The sequence below is a fragment of the Melitaea cinxia genome, chromosome 17 (genome assembly GCF_905220565.1).
Source record: "Melitaea cinxia chromosome 17, ilMelCinx1.1, whole genome shotgun sequence".
Classification (NCBI taxonomy): Eukaryota; Metazoa; Arthropoda; class Insecta; order Lepidoptera; family Nymphalidae; genus Melitaea; species Melitaea cinxia.
Window position 1 is genome coordinate 7305120 of NC_059410.1, and position 16971 is coordinate 7322090.

The following is a 16971-nucleotide window of genomic DNA, read 5'->3' on the forward strand; positions in this document are numbered from 1 at the left end:
AACAATGACTGTAGGACATAAATATAATCCTACAATTTTATAATGTCGCGCGTCATATAGAATACGAAAAAAGTATTGTGTTTTTAACATTGCTCGGCTTAAAAATGACAGTACACAGCCTAAGAATAACCTGTTAAATCAAATTGTCTTGAATTAGATACCGTTTATACCAAAAATTATGATTTTTGCCAAGGTTGCATAATCGAATCCGCCATCCGAATCATTCCACAGTAATATTATAACAATTGACAATTCACTTTGAATTTTTCGCTTGTGCGTTCTTGTTATAGTGAAAATTTTTATATATTAGTGATGGATAAGTTTATTTGTGAAATGTGTAACGGAGATGTATGTTTGATGAAAGTAAATAGTGCATCTAAATTCAACACGTACGATTTTACAGATAACTTAAAAATTGTCCATTGTAGGCCCATACCCAGCTTTGATATAAAACAGAAATTGCAAACGGAACAGTAACTAGGATATTTTGCAATAAATATTATGAAAAATATAGCTGGTTAACTGGGAGCGTTCATACTAACAAATAATATTGTTTTTTTTTTCTTGTTACTCGACACATGTTGTTTGACACAAACGAAATTATCAGAGTGTCGGCCTTATGAGGTCACTATGTCTATCCAGTGACTGATTTGTTTGATAAATTCATAAGTATCAGTTGGTTGCTGTATATATAAGTGGTGCATAAGAGATTCGGCACGACTTGTATCACATGCCAAGAAAAGCCGGACAAATCAATAAGCATGGTATCTATAATTAAATTTATTTTATGTACTGCTGTATGTGTATGCCTGCATTATTAGTATAAATGCACTTTACGTGTCCAATAATTTACTTGTCCGTTTTTGAAATTATCTAAAAGCCTCTATTACCAACAAAATTGAAATAAATTAGGAAAAAATTGCGAGAAAGTAAGTGCAGTGTGGCTGTTCATATTTTTTTGACTGTCTAAAAACTTTATGCACGCCACAGGCCATATGGAATAGGGACACCATTATTAACTAAGGGTATAAAATATAGCGTACGACCTATTCTCAGACCTACCAAATATAAACAGAAAATATTTTAAGCGCTCAAGCCGTTTCAGAGGAGTTCGATACAAACATTGTGACACGAGATTTTTATATAATAGATGATGGCTTCATTGAGTCACAATCAGGAATCACCATCACTTCAGCCTATTGCAGTCCACTACTGGATATAGGCCTCCACAAGTTCACGTCAAAAATGGCGTGAACTCATGTGTTTTTCCCATAGTCACCACGCTGGGCAGGCGGGTTGGTGACCGCAGGCTGGCTTTGTCGCATCGAAAACGCTGCTGCCCGTCTTCGGCCTGTGTATTTCAAAACCAGCAGTTGGATGGTAATCCCGCCACCGGTCGGCTTTATAAGTTCCAAGGTAGTAGTGGAACTTATAAAGCCTACGACAATCAAGAATATAGAATACTAATTAAATATGAATGAAGTTTTATATTTATGTTTTTATTTTTCGTAAACGTAACAACTTACCTCATTGTTGCTTAAAAATGAGGTTAATAACCCAGTTTTTTGCACCTCTACGCAAACTACCAGCCACGAATATTTTCGAACGTCTCGTGCCAGCTAATCGGTATTACCTAGGTTTTGCAAACGTATGACAATGTTTCCTTTTATAAACTAAATCACTCACATTGAGTAAATTTAAAAATAGCACGTACAGATGTGTTACGTTTAATATTAAAACAACAAAAGGGATTTAGAATAAAAAAATAATGCACATAAATTTAATGTTCCAAATTTACGTTTTTTTTTTTTACAAAAGCAAAAGCAAGTCAGTTCTTGTATGTGACATGTTTTGCGAATTATATATAAGTAATACGTGAAAGGATTTAAGGAATTAAAATAGATTTAAAAACTCTCCGTACTTTGGTTTTTTATTTTTCATTTTTGTATTCTAATAAAATAAAGATTATAATTAATTTAATGGCCTTTTTTGTCGATGTTTAAGCTCAACGTATTTCTCTTTTATAATCATAAAGCGGCTTTTGTAAAAACGATAAATACATATAGCACTAAGATTAATACTGCGCCTTTTTTTTTGCGTGTGGAGAATTCTCATGTAAACTCTCCGGCGAGGGGCACCGGATGGGAGTCAGACTCCTCTTACTGAATAAAAACCATCCACATGTGAGCAGACCTTAATTGGTTGGTGGTGGTTGGCATCTCGACGTAATGGAAGTCGATTTTTTTACAACGCTGTGTAATATGTAAATATATATAAGTACGTGTTTTCATTGGAGTTTGTACCATAGATGGTATAGATTAACTTTCTTTATTTCAACTTTATTAACCTTTAGTTTTTTTTTAACAAGTCTTATACATCCACGGGCTTATGAACCCATGTCCTTTTTTTACTCTATAATACATACAAATTTTTATTTTTATTTTTTTTTCTATTTCAAGGTTGACCAAGGTAGGTAGAACCTTTAGTTTAATACATACGTTAGTATTGCTTCAGCCTGTTATATCCCACTGCTGGGCATAGGCCACTTTCCCCATGTAGGAGAAGTATCAGAGCTTAATCCAACACGCTGCATAATGCAGGTTGGCGGATATATTCCCTACTATCAGGTACGATCGCTATCAGGTGCACATGATAACAACCGGAACCGACGGCTAAACGTGCCCTCTGAGGCACGGTGGGGAGACTCACACGTACTGCAAAAACACCCAGACCACGGCAAACATCTGTATGGCCAATACAAAAGTTTGTCATGTACGAGCAATGATCCCGCAACCGCTACGCAACAGCCACAAATCAGTGCTGTGGCCGTTGCGCTAAAGCGTCATCGTCATTTTCGTCGTTGGAAAATAGCTTATTGCAAACTTATTTTCTGTCCAATTTTATCGCAGACAAAATTGTTGAAATTCGGAAATGAATTTAGAAAATTCCATCCTCATTTCGTCACCTAATTTCAAAATTCTTCTTTCTTTTTCATTTCTTTTTGGCATCCTTTTGGTGTGTTGTTTTCCTAAAATTTAATATTCGTGATCACGTTTACTCAACAAGTCATCACACATCAGACGAGCATGTCCGTAATCAGTATGAATACAACATCTCCGTTCCGAAAGACCGGAGGTATGAAATGTACTGACATTTAACATGGGTTACACAGCTAGACAAAGACGAAATTTAAATTTAAATTAGTAACAAAACTGTAGGTTTGGTATAACCAGAGATAAAAATAGGAGTATGTGTATATCTATAGCATCGTAGTTCCCAAAAGGGAGTATATTTTTCTTTATTTCATGTAAATCTATTTAGCCATTTAAAAGCTCAAAAAATTGTTTAACAGATAAAGACTACATTCCTTAACTTCTAGGAAATTCTACAAGTATAGGATCGTAGTTCCCATAATTTTGTTTGCTTGCAAACGAAAAAAAAACGACTTCAATTATATCGACGAGTAATACAACGTAGATCGACGAAAAAATAGTCAAGTAACTACGCGTTATCAAAGATTACTCAAAAAGTAGTTATTAGACCTCGATAAAATTTATATGTGACCACATGATAAATATCAGCTTTCGATTAAATTAAAAATTATCAAAATCGGTACACACAGTAAAAAGTTATTGCGGATTTTCGAGAGTTTCCCTCGATTTCTCTGGGATTCCATCATCAGATCCTGGTTTCCTTATCATGGTACCAAACTAGGGATATCCCCTTTCCAACAAAAAAGAATTATCAAAATCGGTACATCCAGTAGAAAGTTATGAGGTATAATACAACGTAGGTCGACGAAAAAAGCGTCAAGTAAAAACGCATTATTAGATATAACTCGAAAAGTAGTTGTTGGATCTCAAATAAATTTAAATGGGACCAATCGGCACACACCACCTTTCGATTAAAAAAAATTGTCGAAATCGGTCCTCACGGTCAAAAGTTCTGATGTAACATACATAAAAAAAAAGTACAGTCGAATTGAGAACCTCCTCCTTTTTTGGAAGTCGGTAAAAAAGGGGGTATATTTTTCTTTATTTCATGTCAATCTATTGACAACGACATATTGACATGTCAATCTTTTGATGACGAAAGGACTGGTCCACAAGTTTAAAGTCGCTCAACGTGCAATGGAGCGTGCTACGCTTGGAGTTTCTCTCTAAGATAGGATTAGAAATGAGTCTATCCGCGAGAGAACGAAAGTAACCGACATAGCCCACAGAATTAGCAAGTTGAAGTGGCAGTGGGCTGGTCATCTGTGTCGCAAGACCGATGGCCGTTGGAGCAGACGGATCCTAGAGTGGAGACCGCGTCTTGGCAAACGCAGTGTGGGACATCCTCCGGCCCGTTGGACCGACGATCTACGCAAGATTGCCGGTGTAGGCTGGGTGATGATTTCGGAAAAACGGGATGTCTGGCGTGAACTTGGGGAGGCCTACGTCCACCAGTGGACTGCAATAGGCTGAACTGACTGACTGACTGATAGGTACTTAAACTGAAACTAGAAATAAACATATGTACAAACGTACAATCGAAAAGTCAAATACCACCTTACTCAAGTAATAACAGAAGACAGATAAGGAAGTTAAGAGTGGTATAATCGTTATTAAGTGGTTAACGATTTACTTGATAAAAAAAAATCATCATGCCACAACTGGTACGATAAAACCAGAAAAAACCTTTGAAGTCAAAATTAATCTGTAAGTATGAAATTGGCGTGAATAAAGTGTTAAGAGTTTCATAGAATAGGGTAGCAAACTAGCGTATGTACCCGTATTATAGTAATCAGTTACTGTAGAGTATAGACGCTGCAATGCTAGAAGTATTGCTAGCGCGTTACCGACTACACTTGACCCTCTCCAGGAGCTCTGGTCACCTTACTCACCACAGGAACTCAACACATTTTGAGAGCAGTTTTTTTAGCTATGATCTTCTGAGAGGTCGAAGTGTTACCCCATACAGATTTCTGCACATTTTAAACAGTATAAGTATAATCCTGGAATCCTATGGACAGGTGTATTTGTCGAACGCACACAAGCTATAATATAACTCAGGAAAACAAGTTTTCAATACATTGTGCTAACGTTCGTTAAATGTCAGCTACAATTTGGTTCTTAAAAAAAGTAAGGATAAAATTGGTTTTCGTTAATCGTCCATTTTTGATAAGGTACAACTAAATTGAAAAAATCATATTGTTTTCTAATTTTTTACGCGAATTTCGCTCATTATAATGAAACAACTTTTTCGGATTTTATAGCGATTTATTAAGTTTTTTAAATGCCCGACGTTACGGATACTTTAGAGGAACCATGGTCACGTGAGGGCTAAGGTGTCAGACGTCTCTAACCGCGATAAAATCCGAAAAAGTTGATTCATTATAATGAAAATATCATTTTCAAACAGTAACAAACAGAGTTTTGGTAAATAATAAAAAAAAAATAACTTTACCCTGGTCCTGTTTCTTGCAAATATCATACAAAGCAGTTGTGCTAAATTTCCGTAAAAATAAAATAACAAAGATTGTCACTTATGCCCAGAAGCAAAAATTTAAAGATTGGTAGTAACTGACCAAAGATTACCCTGAGGCAAATACGACACAAACATGAAAAATTATTATAAAATTGTTTTTTTTTTTTTTTTTTTTGTTGGATGAGGCTAAAGTTTAGCATTTTAACAATTTTGTCTTATTGTCAAAATGTTTATATTAATCAACTATTTACTTACTTCATTCAAATTATAATTATTTATAATAAATATTTACCACCATTGTGTTTTTTTTTTTTCATTTTAACGATATATTACTGGTTCTATAGGAGAGAAATAAACAATAAACTTAAACAATAAATCAATCATGAACGCTCTTACAAAGCAAAGATCAAGACCACAAACGCTAAGTTTTAGAACTTAGTTTTAGTAAACAAACACGATACACATCTTAAATATGAATTTACACTAATCTATATATTAATTGGTGAAGCAAAAACTTTGTACCCCTTTTTAGGAAAATTGCGTGGACGGAGGAGTGTGAAATTTTGTACACTTACAGTTTATATAGAGAAGGAGGGCAAAATGCTAACAATTTTTTTTTTTAATTATGTATAAAAATATATTAAATGAATAAAAAAACATTACACACACTACTGTGTATTTGACACACACACGCTTATTATACTATTTTGTTGATTGTCAAAGTCTGTACGTAGTCAAATTGAAATTTTTTAAAAAAGGGTTCTTTAATTTCATTTTTATTTTGTTTTTTTTTTTTTTAATTTAATCTTTTAATTATGGTCGAATTTCGACCTCTGGGCGACCATTAGTAATGTTGACAATACAAATATATGACAATTACATTTTAATTATATACCTATTGGGTATTTATATTTAGTTGATAAACGATATAATAAGTATATTGGTTGGTTTCAATTAAAAAGCTGCTTAACGTTTAATTAAAATTTATTGATTTCGTAAGATTGTATTGAGCTATTTTAAATTAACTATTAATAAGTGTTTTGATTATTTTGTATTGAAAGGTATTTAAAAAAAAGTTATTAATAATAGTGATAGTCAACCAAGTATTACGTAAGCAGAACTTTAGTATGCTTACATAAACATCTGTATATATATTTTTAAATCTATTCACGTTTTTTCTTCGTTTTTTTTTTTTTTTTTATTCACATGTGATTATGTGATTATGTGATTATGTGAAACGATTGCACAATTAATATTCCAACATTTATGTTAAAAAAAAATGTTTACATTCATAAGCATATTTAAATATTCTTAACATGTTAACGACACATTTGTTATTTCCATTAAATAAATTGAAAATAGTTGTTCTCTGTCTATGGCACTTGATTCCATGACTCCAAATTTTCTATGACATTGGCTGTTTGCTGTTTATCGTTTCGTATGTGTATGTGTGTTTACTTTCATCATCTTTCAGGATGTCGACATCGTTCTCTTCGGACCATTTAACATCTTGATGTTCGTCTGAAGTTTATATCTTACAGATTAATTTCTTAGCACGACGAGCAGCCACTCTAAAATGTCTCACTCTGGTTTCTATGTAACCATATTAACTTAAATTAAAACGTACTAAATATTGAAAAAAAAAAACAAGAATAAATAAAATATTGCTGACGGAACCACCATCTAGATCTAAATACTCTTTGATATGGTGCCGCCGTCACGTTTTTACCATCGCACCCTTCGGCGACGAACTGAGTTTCATCCACACCACTTGGATGCTTGGTTCGCAACCAATGTGCTAGCTTCACACGCATTCTTTCCGCGTACATGCAAACTGTGGAATGACCTTCCTCCGCAGGTTTGCCTTGAGCGCTATAATTTGGGGGTTTTCAAGCGTCGCGTGTATAGACATATTTCCCTTAAAAGCCGGCAACGCAACTCCTCTTCATGTAGCAGATGTCCATGAACGACGGTAGCCATTGAACATCAGATGGCTTCGTCTGCTCGTTTACCCCACTGTTATAAAATAATTTGCATAGTCTCAATTAAGATTTAAATTTTGTTTATTAGAGAGAGTATAGAGATTAGGATGTATCGATATTACAGGGTTGTCGCCACTGCTACCTTAATACCATATCCTTACAATGAGTAACAATTGGTATCAGGTTTCTACGGAAAATACCCGTGACCAACGATTTTACTAGCTCTTTCGGGGACAAACCGAAAACCCATAATACAAACACTCGGACCAGAAACAAATATTTGAACAAAGAGATATACTATATGCCCAAGAAAGAATCGAACCCGTGAGCGCCGGCGTTAATATTACCGGCGTTCTTACTACTACACCAGACAAATTCAAATATTTACATGTCCCGTGTGTCCGCTGTGTCTTTATTGTAGAAGATTTATCATAAAATTAAAAAAAAACGCAGATAAGGATGTATAAAACTTTTTCCCAATCAAAAGGGACAGGTCGCTGGGCAGTATTTCTGCGTTGTGTCGCAATCATGACACTTAAGGAAAGAAACGGGCCAGCCCGCCTGTCACGAGGGGAGACAATGAGACAGGCGGGAAAATTTCTTAGATATTTTTATACAAAGCTATTGTATTTGGACTAAACAAAATCTTTTCGAAATATCATAAAAAGGTGAAACTTAATAGCAGACGAAAATAAGTAACAAAATTTTAAAACGAATATGATATATTTTTCCGCGTTTTTCTACTGTAACATCAGTAATAAATAGAAATATAAAATATATAACTATGTAAATAATATTATATTAAACTAAAATTCTAATACCAGAGGACAATAAACATTTTATTTATTTTATTTTATTTGTTTATTTTATTGGAAAGCAAACAGTATAATATATTTTTAAGTTTTATTTTTTATTTTCGTAATTTACATAATAAAAATCTCCCCACCGTGCCTCGGAAAGCACGCTATGCCGTCAGTCCCGGCTGTTATCATGTACACCGGATAGCGATCGTTACTCATAGTAGGGAATATATCCGCCAACCCGCATTGGAGCAGCGTGGTGGATTAAGCTCTCATCCTTCTCCTACATGGGGAAAGAGGCCTATACCCAGTAGTGGGATATTACAGGCTGAAGCGAAGCGAAAAATAAATATTTGAGGAAACCTCCCATATAAAAAAAAACGCAATATTTTGCCTATTTTTGCTCGATATCAATAAATGGTAACAAGTAGGCACTTGAAATATTCACAAAATACTTAATTGTATATCTACTTTAAAAATAAATTTCAAAATTAAAATAAAAAATATTTAGATAAAAACATTTTGTCTAAATATTTTACCTAGTGAATGGTACGGAGCCCATCGTGCGCGAGTCCGACTCGCACTTGGCCGGTTTTTATTAATATACTATCTAAAATACTAAATTTATTATAAAGATTGTTTCATTCTATTATCAGCTCGGTAAAGATCGACTAGGTTTCTATCTTCTACAATAACTTTGTATGGTGTTGTCAGATTAAGTTTGGTTTTATCGGATTAAAATTTTTATGATATAATTTTAATTAATCTCATAATAACCAACAATTATTAGAAATGATGATTCTACATACATATACGTATACTTTATCAACAAACTACAAATACCACATTTAAAAAAAGTAAGTTATTTTTTATTTAATTTTCTTACAAATGTTACACACTACATTATAAACAAAAATTAATATAATATGTATTGCCTATTTTTCCACTATATTTAATTACTTTTTTAACCGACTTCCAAAAAAGGAGGAGGTTCTCAATTCGACTGTATTTTTTTCTTATGTATTATCATCAGAACTTTTGACCGTGTGGACCGATTTCGACAAAAAAGTTTTTAATCGAATGGCGGTGTGTGTCAATTGGTCCCATTTAAATTTATTTGAGATCTAACAACTACTTTTCGAGCTATATCTAATAATGCGTTTTTACTTGACGCTTTTTTCGTCGACCTACGTTGTATTATACCGTTGTATTATATATATAACTTTCTACTGAATGTACCGATTTTGATAATTCTTTTTTTGTTGGTTAGGGGATATCCCTAGTTTAGTACTATGATAAATAAACCAGGATCTGATGATGGGATCCCAGAGGAATCGAGGGAAACTTTTGAAAATCCGCAATAACTTTTTACTGGGTATACCGATTTTGATAATTCTTTTTTGTTGGAAAGAAGATATCTCTAGTTTAGTACCATGATAAGGAAACCAGGATCTAATGATGGGATCCCGAGAAATCGAGGGAAACTCTTAAAAATCCGCAATAACTTCTAGCGGTCCCTTGCTTAAATGGTTTGCATCTTACCTATCAGAGAGGAAACAAAGAGTGATATTAAAAGGTTATGAGTCGCCGCCGTATTTGTCTACCTCTGGGGTACCACAGGGATCTCACCTGGGGCCTATTTTATTCGTGATTTTCGTAAATGATATTGTATACTCCATAAAGCACTGCAAGTGTTCCTTGTATGCAGATGATTTAAAGGTATATAGGGAGATTAAATCGGATTTGGATGTCATTCTTCTCCAAAAATACTTGAACGCAATTCAGAATTGGTGTCAGGACAACTTGATGTCTCTCAATACATGTAAATGCTATCATATGACTTTCACTCGTAACAGGAATGTACGATCATCAACATATCATCTAAATGGTGTTTCTCTGCAGAAAGTTGATACTATCCGTGACTTAGGTGTACAACTTGATAGGAAACTTAGTTTCATGAACCATTTCGATTCGATAGTAGCCAAAGCATCAAAAATGATTGGTTTTGTAAAGAGAGCTTGTTCTGAGTTTCGATCAGTGTCAACCCTTAAATTATTATACAATACCCTAGTCAGAAGTATCTTGGAGTACGCGTCCCCAGTCTGGAATCCCTCGTATCGTGTTCACGTTAATAGAATAGAACGCGTACAAAAAAGCTTCACCAGGTTTCTACGTTTTAAATGTCCTGGATGTCCTTATGGTGCTGATTATTCAGTTAGATTAAGCTATTTCAGCATGACATCATTAGAACAACGTAGAAACTCATCTGATCGGATTATGCTTTATAAAATCATAAACAATTTAATTAATGTACCCGACTTGCTCTCCGAAATTAGTATATGTGTACCTCGACAAAGCTTGGTGAGACCGAAACGCAAAGTAAACACTTTCACAACAAGCTCATCTAAGACCAAACTTGGTCAAAATGCACCCATGAATAGATTAATTACCAGCTACAATAAACTGGACAGTTGCTGTGGCATTGACATCTTTGCAGACACTTTAGTCCAATTTGCCAAAAAGTCATTGACTGGTTCTGAAGAACAATTGTAATTGTTAATTCTGCGTATGTCTCATTTTATTGTTTTTAATTTTAATTTTTTTATCTTTGGTATTTTGTTTTTATTTTTTAATCAAACTTTTGCAATGCACTCGTTAACTACATTCTTAAGTTATTCTAATTAAGTAGTTTTGCTGTTTCTTTGGTGTTGGATTTGTTTGTTAATATTTTATTGATGTAACGATAGAACAAAGTTCTTTTTTGTAAGTGTTGTGTACTTCTGTAAGTGACAAGTTCACCATAAACTTATTTTTACGAATATTATATCCTGTATTGTTAATAGTGAATAAGTCGTTGAAGTACCTTTATAAGAATAAATAAATAAATAAACAATAATTATTCTAAAAAAACTCATCAAATTAGCCATTAGGTAAACATATCAAAAAAATTCATTATATATCGACGGGTGCAAAGTAAAAAAAGTTAACTACAATTGTGAAATTTTTTTTTATTGCAGTAACTAACCAAAAACTTTATTTTCTACAACATGGCAAAATAAAAAATACAAATATCGCCTCATTTCTTATACTTTTGTCAAGTAAAAGAAGACAACTACTGCTGTTTTGTAAAATTACGTAAGTTTCACTGGAATTTTGCCGGGAAAACTTTGTGACTCACTGATTTAAACGCGGGCGAAGCCGCGGGTACAGCTAGTAATTATATATAAATATATTATTATATTGCGGAAAACCGGGATGTCTTGCACGAACTCAGTGAGGCCTTTGTCCAGCAGTGGACTGACTGACTGACTTGATATAACGCTTAAACAGATAGCCGATTCCGTGTTCGTCATCATCATCATCTTCACTTTAGCTTGATACAGTCTACTGCTGGACATAGGCTTCCGCAAGTTCAAGCTCCTCATGTGTGTTTGCCATAGTCACCACGGTGGGCAGGCGGATTGGTGACCGCAGGGCTGGCTTTGTCGCACCGAAGACGCTGCTGTCCGTCTTCAGCCTGTGTATTTCAAATCCAGCAGTTAGATGGTTATCCCGCCACGGGTCGCCAACATGCCAAAACTCCAACATGCCAACACGCCAACACTCCAACATGCCAACACGTCAACACGCCAATACGTCAATGCGCCAACACGCCAACACGCCAACATGCCAACACAGCAATACGCCAACACGCCAACACGCCAACACACCAACACGCCAACACGCCAATGCGCCAACACGCCAATGTGCCAATACGCCAACACGCAAATACGCCAACACGCCAATAAGCCAATGCGCCAACACGCCAATGCGCCAACACGCCAACACGCCAATGTGCCAATACGCCAACACGCCAATACGCCAACACGCCAACACGCCAATGCGCCAACACGCCAACACGCCAATGTGCGAATACGCCAACACGCTAAACACGCCAATACGCCAATATGCCAATGCGCCAACACGCCAACGTGCCAACACGCCAATACGCCAACACGCCAATACGCCAACACGCCAATGCGCCAACACACCAACACCCCAACACGCCAATGTGCCAATACGCCAACCCGCCAACACGCCAATACGCCAACACGCCAACACGCCAACACGCCAACACGCCAACACGCCAACACGCCAACACGCCAACACGCCAACACGCCAACACGCCAACACGTCAACACGCCAATGCGCCAACACGCCAACACGCCAATGCGCAAACGTGCCAATGCGCCAACACGACAGGACGCCAACAAAAATAGCAAACCTGTTTAATAACGAACCGTTATTTATGATATTATATCTGTCCAGGTCCGGAAGAAGCCACTTCGCCATTTAAGGACATCGTGGCAAGTGTGCCGGGAAAACTTTGTGACTCACTGATTTAAACGCGGCGAAGCCTCGGGCACAGCTAGTCTATCTATATGTATACTAGCTGTGCCCGCGGCTTCGCTCGCCTATAAATCAGTGTGTTACAGAGTTTTCTCGGTAAACTTACAGTGAAACTATCATCAAAATCGGCTTAGCCGTTCCGTAAACCTCCCTCTTGAAGCCCTCTCTCCACTGGTGAAACCGCATGAAAATCCGTTCAGTAGATTTTGAGGGAATCGATCACATACACTTTTGGGGATATATATGCTGTATATGTTTCATACAAACTATCATCCTCAAGTACCCCCTTAGCAGTGGAATATCAAAAAATCCGTTCTTAGCGGAATTATACTAACTATAATCTACCTCCCTGCCAAATTTCATCTTTGTCCATCCTGGATGGATGGGACCATCCAGCGGTTTTTGAGTTCTCGTGATGAGTGAGTCGGTGACCTTTCTCTTATATATATATAGATTACAATTATTTGGACAACTCCTCACCATTTATAGAGCATAAATTTTAAATTTCAAGTCTCTTACTTCGAAAACATAGGACTTTCATACAAATTTCCAACCCCCGTTTTATTCCCTTAAGGGTCGCGTTTCGTAAAATCCGTTCTAAGTGGATGCCTACGTCTTATATAAAACCTACCTGCCAAATTATAAGTTTGTAGGTTGTAGTTTCGGAGATTTCGTGATCAGTGAGTCAACCTATGACCTCCCGTTTTAACCCCAAAAGGGAGTTGATTTCTAAAGGTACATTATTTTGACACCTTCTCACCATCTATAGAGCATACGTTTTATATTTCAAGTCTCTTACTTCAAAAATATAGGACTTTCATGCAAACTTCCAACCCCCGTTTTATCCCTTTAAGGGACGAATTTTGTAAAATCCGTTCTTAGCGAATGTCTACGCTTTATAAAAAACCTACTTGTCAAATTATAAGTTTGTAGTTGTTATCTAAAGTTGATTTCTAAAGGTACATTATTTAGACACCTTTTCACCATCTATAGAGCATACATTTTAAATTTCAAGTCTCTTACTTCAAAAACATAGGATTTTCATACAAACTTCCAACCCCCGTTTCACCCCCTTAGGGATCGAGTTTCGTAAAAGCCATTCTTAGTGGATATCTACGTCCTATAAGGAGCCTACCTGCCAAATTTTAAGTTTGTAGGTGTTATAGTTTTGGAGATTTCGTGATGAGTGACCTTTCGCTTTTATATATAGATATAGATATAGATATAGATTACAGAACCAAATAACATTCTTTAAACAGCAAATTTTATAGCACTTAAATAAATAATATGTTGCTCCAACGCCATCTGTCAAAAATCGAGAACACGTCGTCAATTGACTAAAATAAGACTAAATTAATAACGTCGAAAGACTTATTTTTTTAATAGCGATAAATGGCGCTAGTTTATTTACCATTTTGATATTATATTTTAATCTTTTTCCTATTTACTGAATTTTTTGTTCAATTACAATAAAATATAGCCTATAACACTCCTGAATAGTGTAGCTTTCTGTTAGTGAAAGAATTTTCATGATCGGATCAGTATTTGCGAAGATTACCCCCTACATACAAAGTTATAAATTTTACCTCTTTATAATATTAGTAGTAGTAGTAATTATATTAGATATAACCTTGAGTTATAATTGTGTTTGCTCACAAACGAAAAAAACCGACTTCAATTAGGTACATCGACAAGTAATACAACGTAAGTAGACGAAAAAATGAACAAACGCACTAGTCGTCACTATGATTTTCGAGAGTTTCCCTCGATTTCTCTGGGATCCCATCATCAGATCCTAGTTTCCTTATCGTGGTACCACACTTGGAATATCTCCTTTGCAACAAAAAAAGAATTATCAAAATCGCTTCATAAATGACGAAGTTCTCCCCAAACATACATTTATATATACGGTCGAATAGAGTAACCTCCTCCTTTTTTGAAGTCGGTTAAAAATAATTAGAATGAAAAATATTAAAGTATAAAATAAAACCATTACTCATAATTGTTTACAATTTGCTTTATTATTAACTTTGCCATATTTATTTTGTATATCCTTCAGAATTTAAATCATTTGACCTTTGTATCTACTAACAGATTTAGGGTTTGTATTTTTCGAGAAATTCTTTCATTTTTTCGTTGTGTTCGCCATTAGGGTTGTACTGTTTGTTAATTGATTCCCATTCTTCAGGATATTGTTCCTGGGCTGCTATGATAAGTTTGGCTACAAGAGTTTTAAGTTTTTCAGAGCACTTGCTACAGCTATTTTGGATACCATCAGGCAGCGCAGCTGAAAACAATAAATAGGTTATATTGTTTGATTTATTTTATTTATCAAAACTTTATTGAACACAAAAAAGTACATAAAATTCAAAACCATCAGATACAAAAAAAATAAGAATGAAAAGGCGGCCTTATCGCTTTTAGCGACCTCTTCGAGGCAACCTTTAACGATATTTAGTTTAGAAAAAAGTCCCAGTAAAAATGTGCAAAGAACAATGAAAGCTTATTACGGATACAGAAATCAACATAAAATACTAAACATACGCTCACGTTTCAGCTTGTAATATCCCACAACTGGGCATAGGCCTCTTTCCCCAAGTAGAAGAAGGATCTTAAATCTGGGTTTTCTGGAAGAAATGGCTAAGTAGCCATAAGTCCGCCCATTGTACTTTGCTGTTTGTAATATCTAATACTATTAAACGAGCAATGTATGTAGGTATATATATATATATATATATATATATATATATACAAGGAAGATAAATAGATCTAGCTAAGATTAATTTTTAGAAAATGTCCTTTTATCCCTGTTTTTAGGCACTGAAAAAATGGCTACAATATCTTTCAGGCGAGCAATCGGCCAGTCGGGATTAACCGGGAAAACCACGGTTCAAATCACCATGTCTCAAGATCGATTATTTTTTGCCTTTTTTTCTAATTGCGCTCATGATTTTTTATTTAAATAAACAGTTCATATTTTTTTATTATTGTGTCGGTAAAATCGGAAAATATTTCATATTTTTTCAATAGGTAACTCGTGTTTAAATATGATTTCCACAAAGGCTCAGTCACCCAGGTTATATTCTATTTGTGATGTACAATTAAGTATAAAATAAATAAATACATCACCCCGCTGCTCTAATGCGGGTTGGCGGATATATACGCTAATATGAGTAACGATCGCTATCAGGTGTACATGGTAACAGCCGGCTTAACGTGCTCTCCGAAGCACAGTAGAGTGATCCACAAGGACCAACAACCAGACAGGAAATAAATATTTGTATAAACACAAATATCTACTCCAAGTGGGAATCGAACCCGCGGCTGTCGGTGTTTAGGCGCCGCCGACACGGCACACGCACCATTACACCAGAGCGGTCACTTTTATGCAAGTACTCTTTAATAGTATGAATTATTTACATTATTACATAATAAAATAAAATGTTATCGACTTACTTTTCAAATCGTTTCCTTCGGGAGTACACTTTCCAACTCCCTGTAAGCATTCCACATACGCTTTGAACAAACGTCTGTTTTCAATAACTTCGTCAACATTGAAGTTTTCGTAGCGGTTGTAGTCGACATCAGGTCGAGCAGCGACCACAGCCACGAATGCGAGAACAATCAGGAGCTTCATCATGAGATTCTGTTGTAAACAAACCGTTGTATATTGACCATCTTGGTAAAGTTTGAACATTCCTTCGTAATCAACAAACTTTTAGTGTATTCAATCAATCACATTAAATTATTTCTCCACTAAAAAGCTACATTATTCAGACGTAACATGGACTTTAATACATTTCGATAAAATATAAAATGGCCTTTAATATATATTATTTACAAGCACATTTTATTCAGCGGTAATCACGTAAGACAATGGATAGATCTATCGTCATAATCTTTCGGGATTTGTAATATTAATAATGAATAAAGATACGTATTTGTAGCACTTAAATATTAAATAACAATATAATTTCTTCGTTCTCTTTTTATATAAAGTGAAGCTCACCTTTGTCGTTAGGAACTTGACTCCATGTATGATTCCGTTCTGCAACTACTCGCTTATATAGTGACGTTCGAATGAGAATCCTTGAACACACTTCCATTAATGTGTAAAAAAAAATTTCTTTTTGAACTAATCAGTATATATTTAGATTTATGTTTAATTTAGATAAATGATAGGCTTTCTTTTATTTTTTTCAAAATAATATAATAGGTAGTAACTATAAGATTAAAATCAATATGTTGAAAAAATTATTACTAATAGCAAACATATATGTGTGTATGATACATTGACATTTAACTTTAGCTAATATTACAAAAATCTATTA

General features: G+C 35.0%; 2 protein-coding genes across 2 annotated transcripts; one reads left to right on the forward strand and one right to left on the reverse strand.

Annotated features, from left to right (window-relative positions):
- Positions 1–10087: 10087 nt before the first annotated feature.
- LOC123661837 lies at positions 10088–10804 on the forward strand. Its single transcript, XM_045596776.1, has one exon. The coding sequence runs from the start codon at positions 10088–10090 to the stop codon at positions 10802–10804; it is 717 nt and encodes a 238-aa protein (XP_045452732.1).
- A 3835-nt stretch (positions 10805–14639) lies between these two features.
- Positions 14640–16693, reverse strand: LOC123661339 (allergen Tha p 1-like). The gene is made up of 3 exons (XM_045596302.1): positions 16650–16693; positions 16097–16286; positions 14640–14927 (listed from the first exon to the last, which is right to left on the reverse strand). Exons 2-3 carry the CDS (start codon positions 16278–16280, stop codon positions 14737–14739), a joined length of 375 nt encoding a protein of 124 aa, XP_045452258.1. The 5' UTR covers positions 16281–16286; positions 16650–16693; the 3' UTR covers positions 14640–14736.
- Between the last annotated feature and the right edge of the window lie 278 nt (positions 16694–16971).

Coding starts and splice junctions, on each gene's coding strand:
- LOC123661339 (XM_045596302.1), bottom strand. CDS start 16,280: ATGATGAAGCTCCTGATTGTTCTCGCATTCGTGGCTGTGGTCGCTGCT. Junction 14,928..16,096: donor CGAAGGAAACGATTTGAAAA/GTAAGTCGATAA, acceptor TATTGTTTTCAG/CTGCGCTGCCTGATGGTATC.
- LOC123661837 (XM_045596776.1), top strand. CDS start 10,088: ATGACTTTCACTCGTAACAGGAATGTACGATCATCAACATATCATCTA.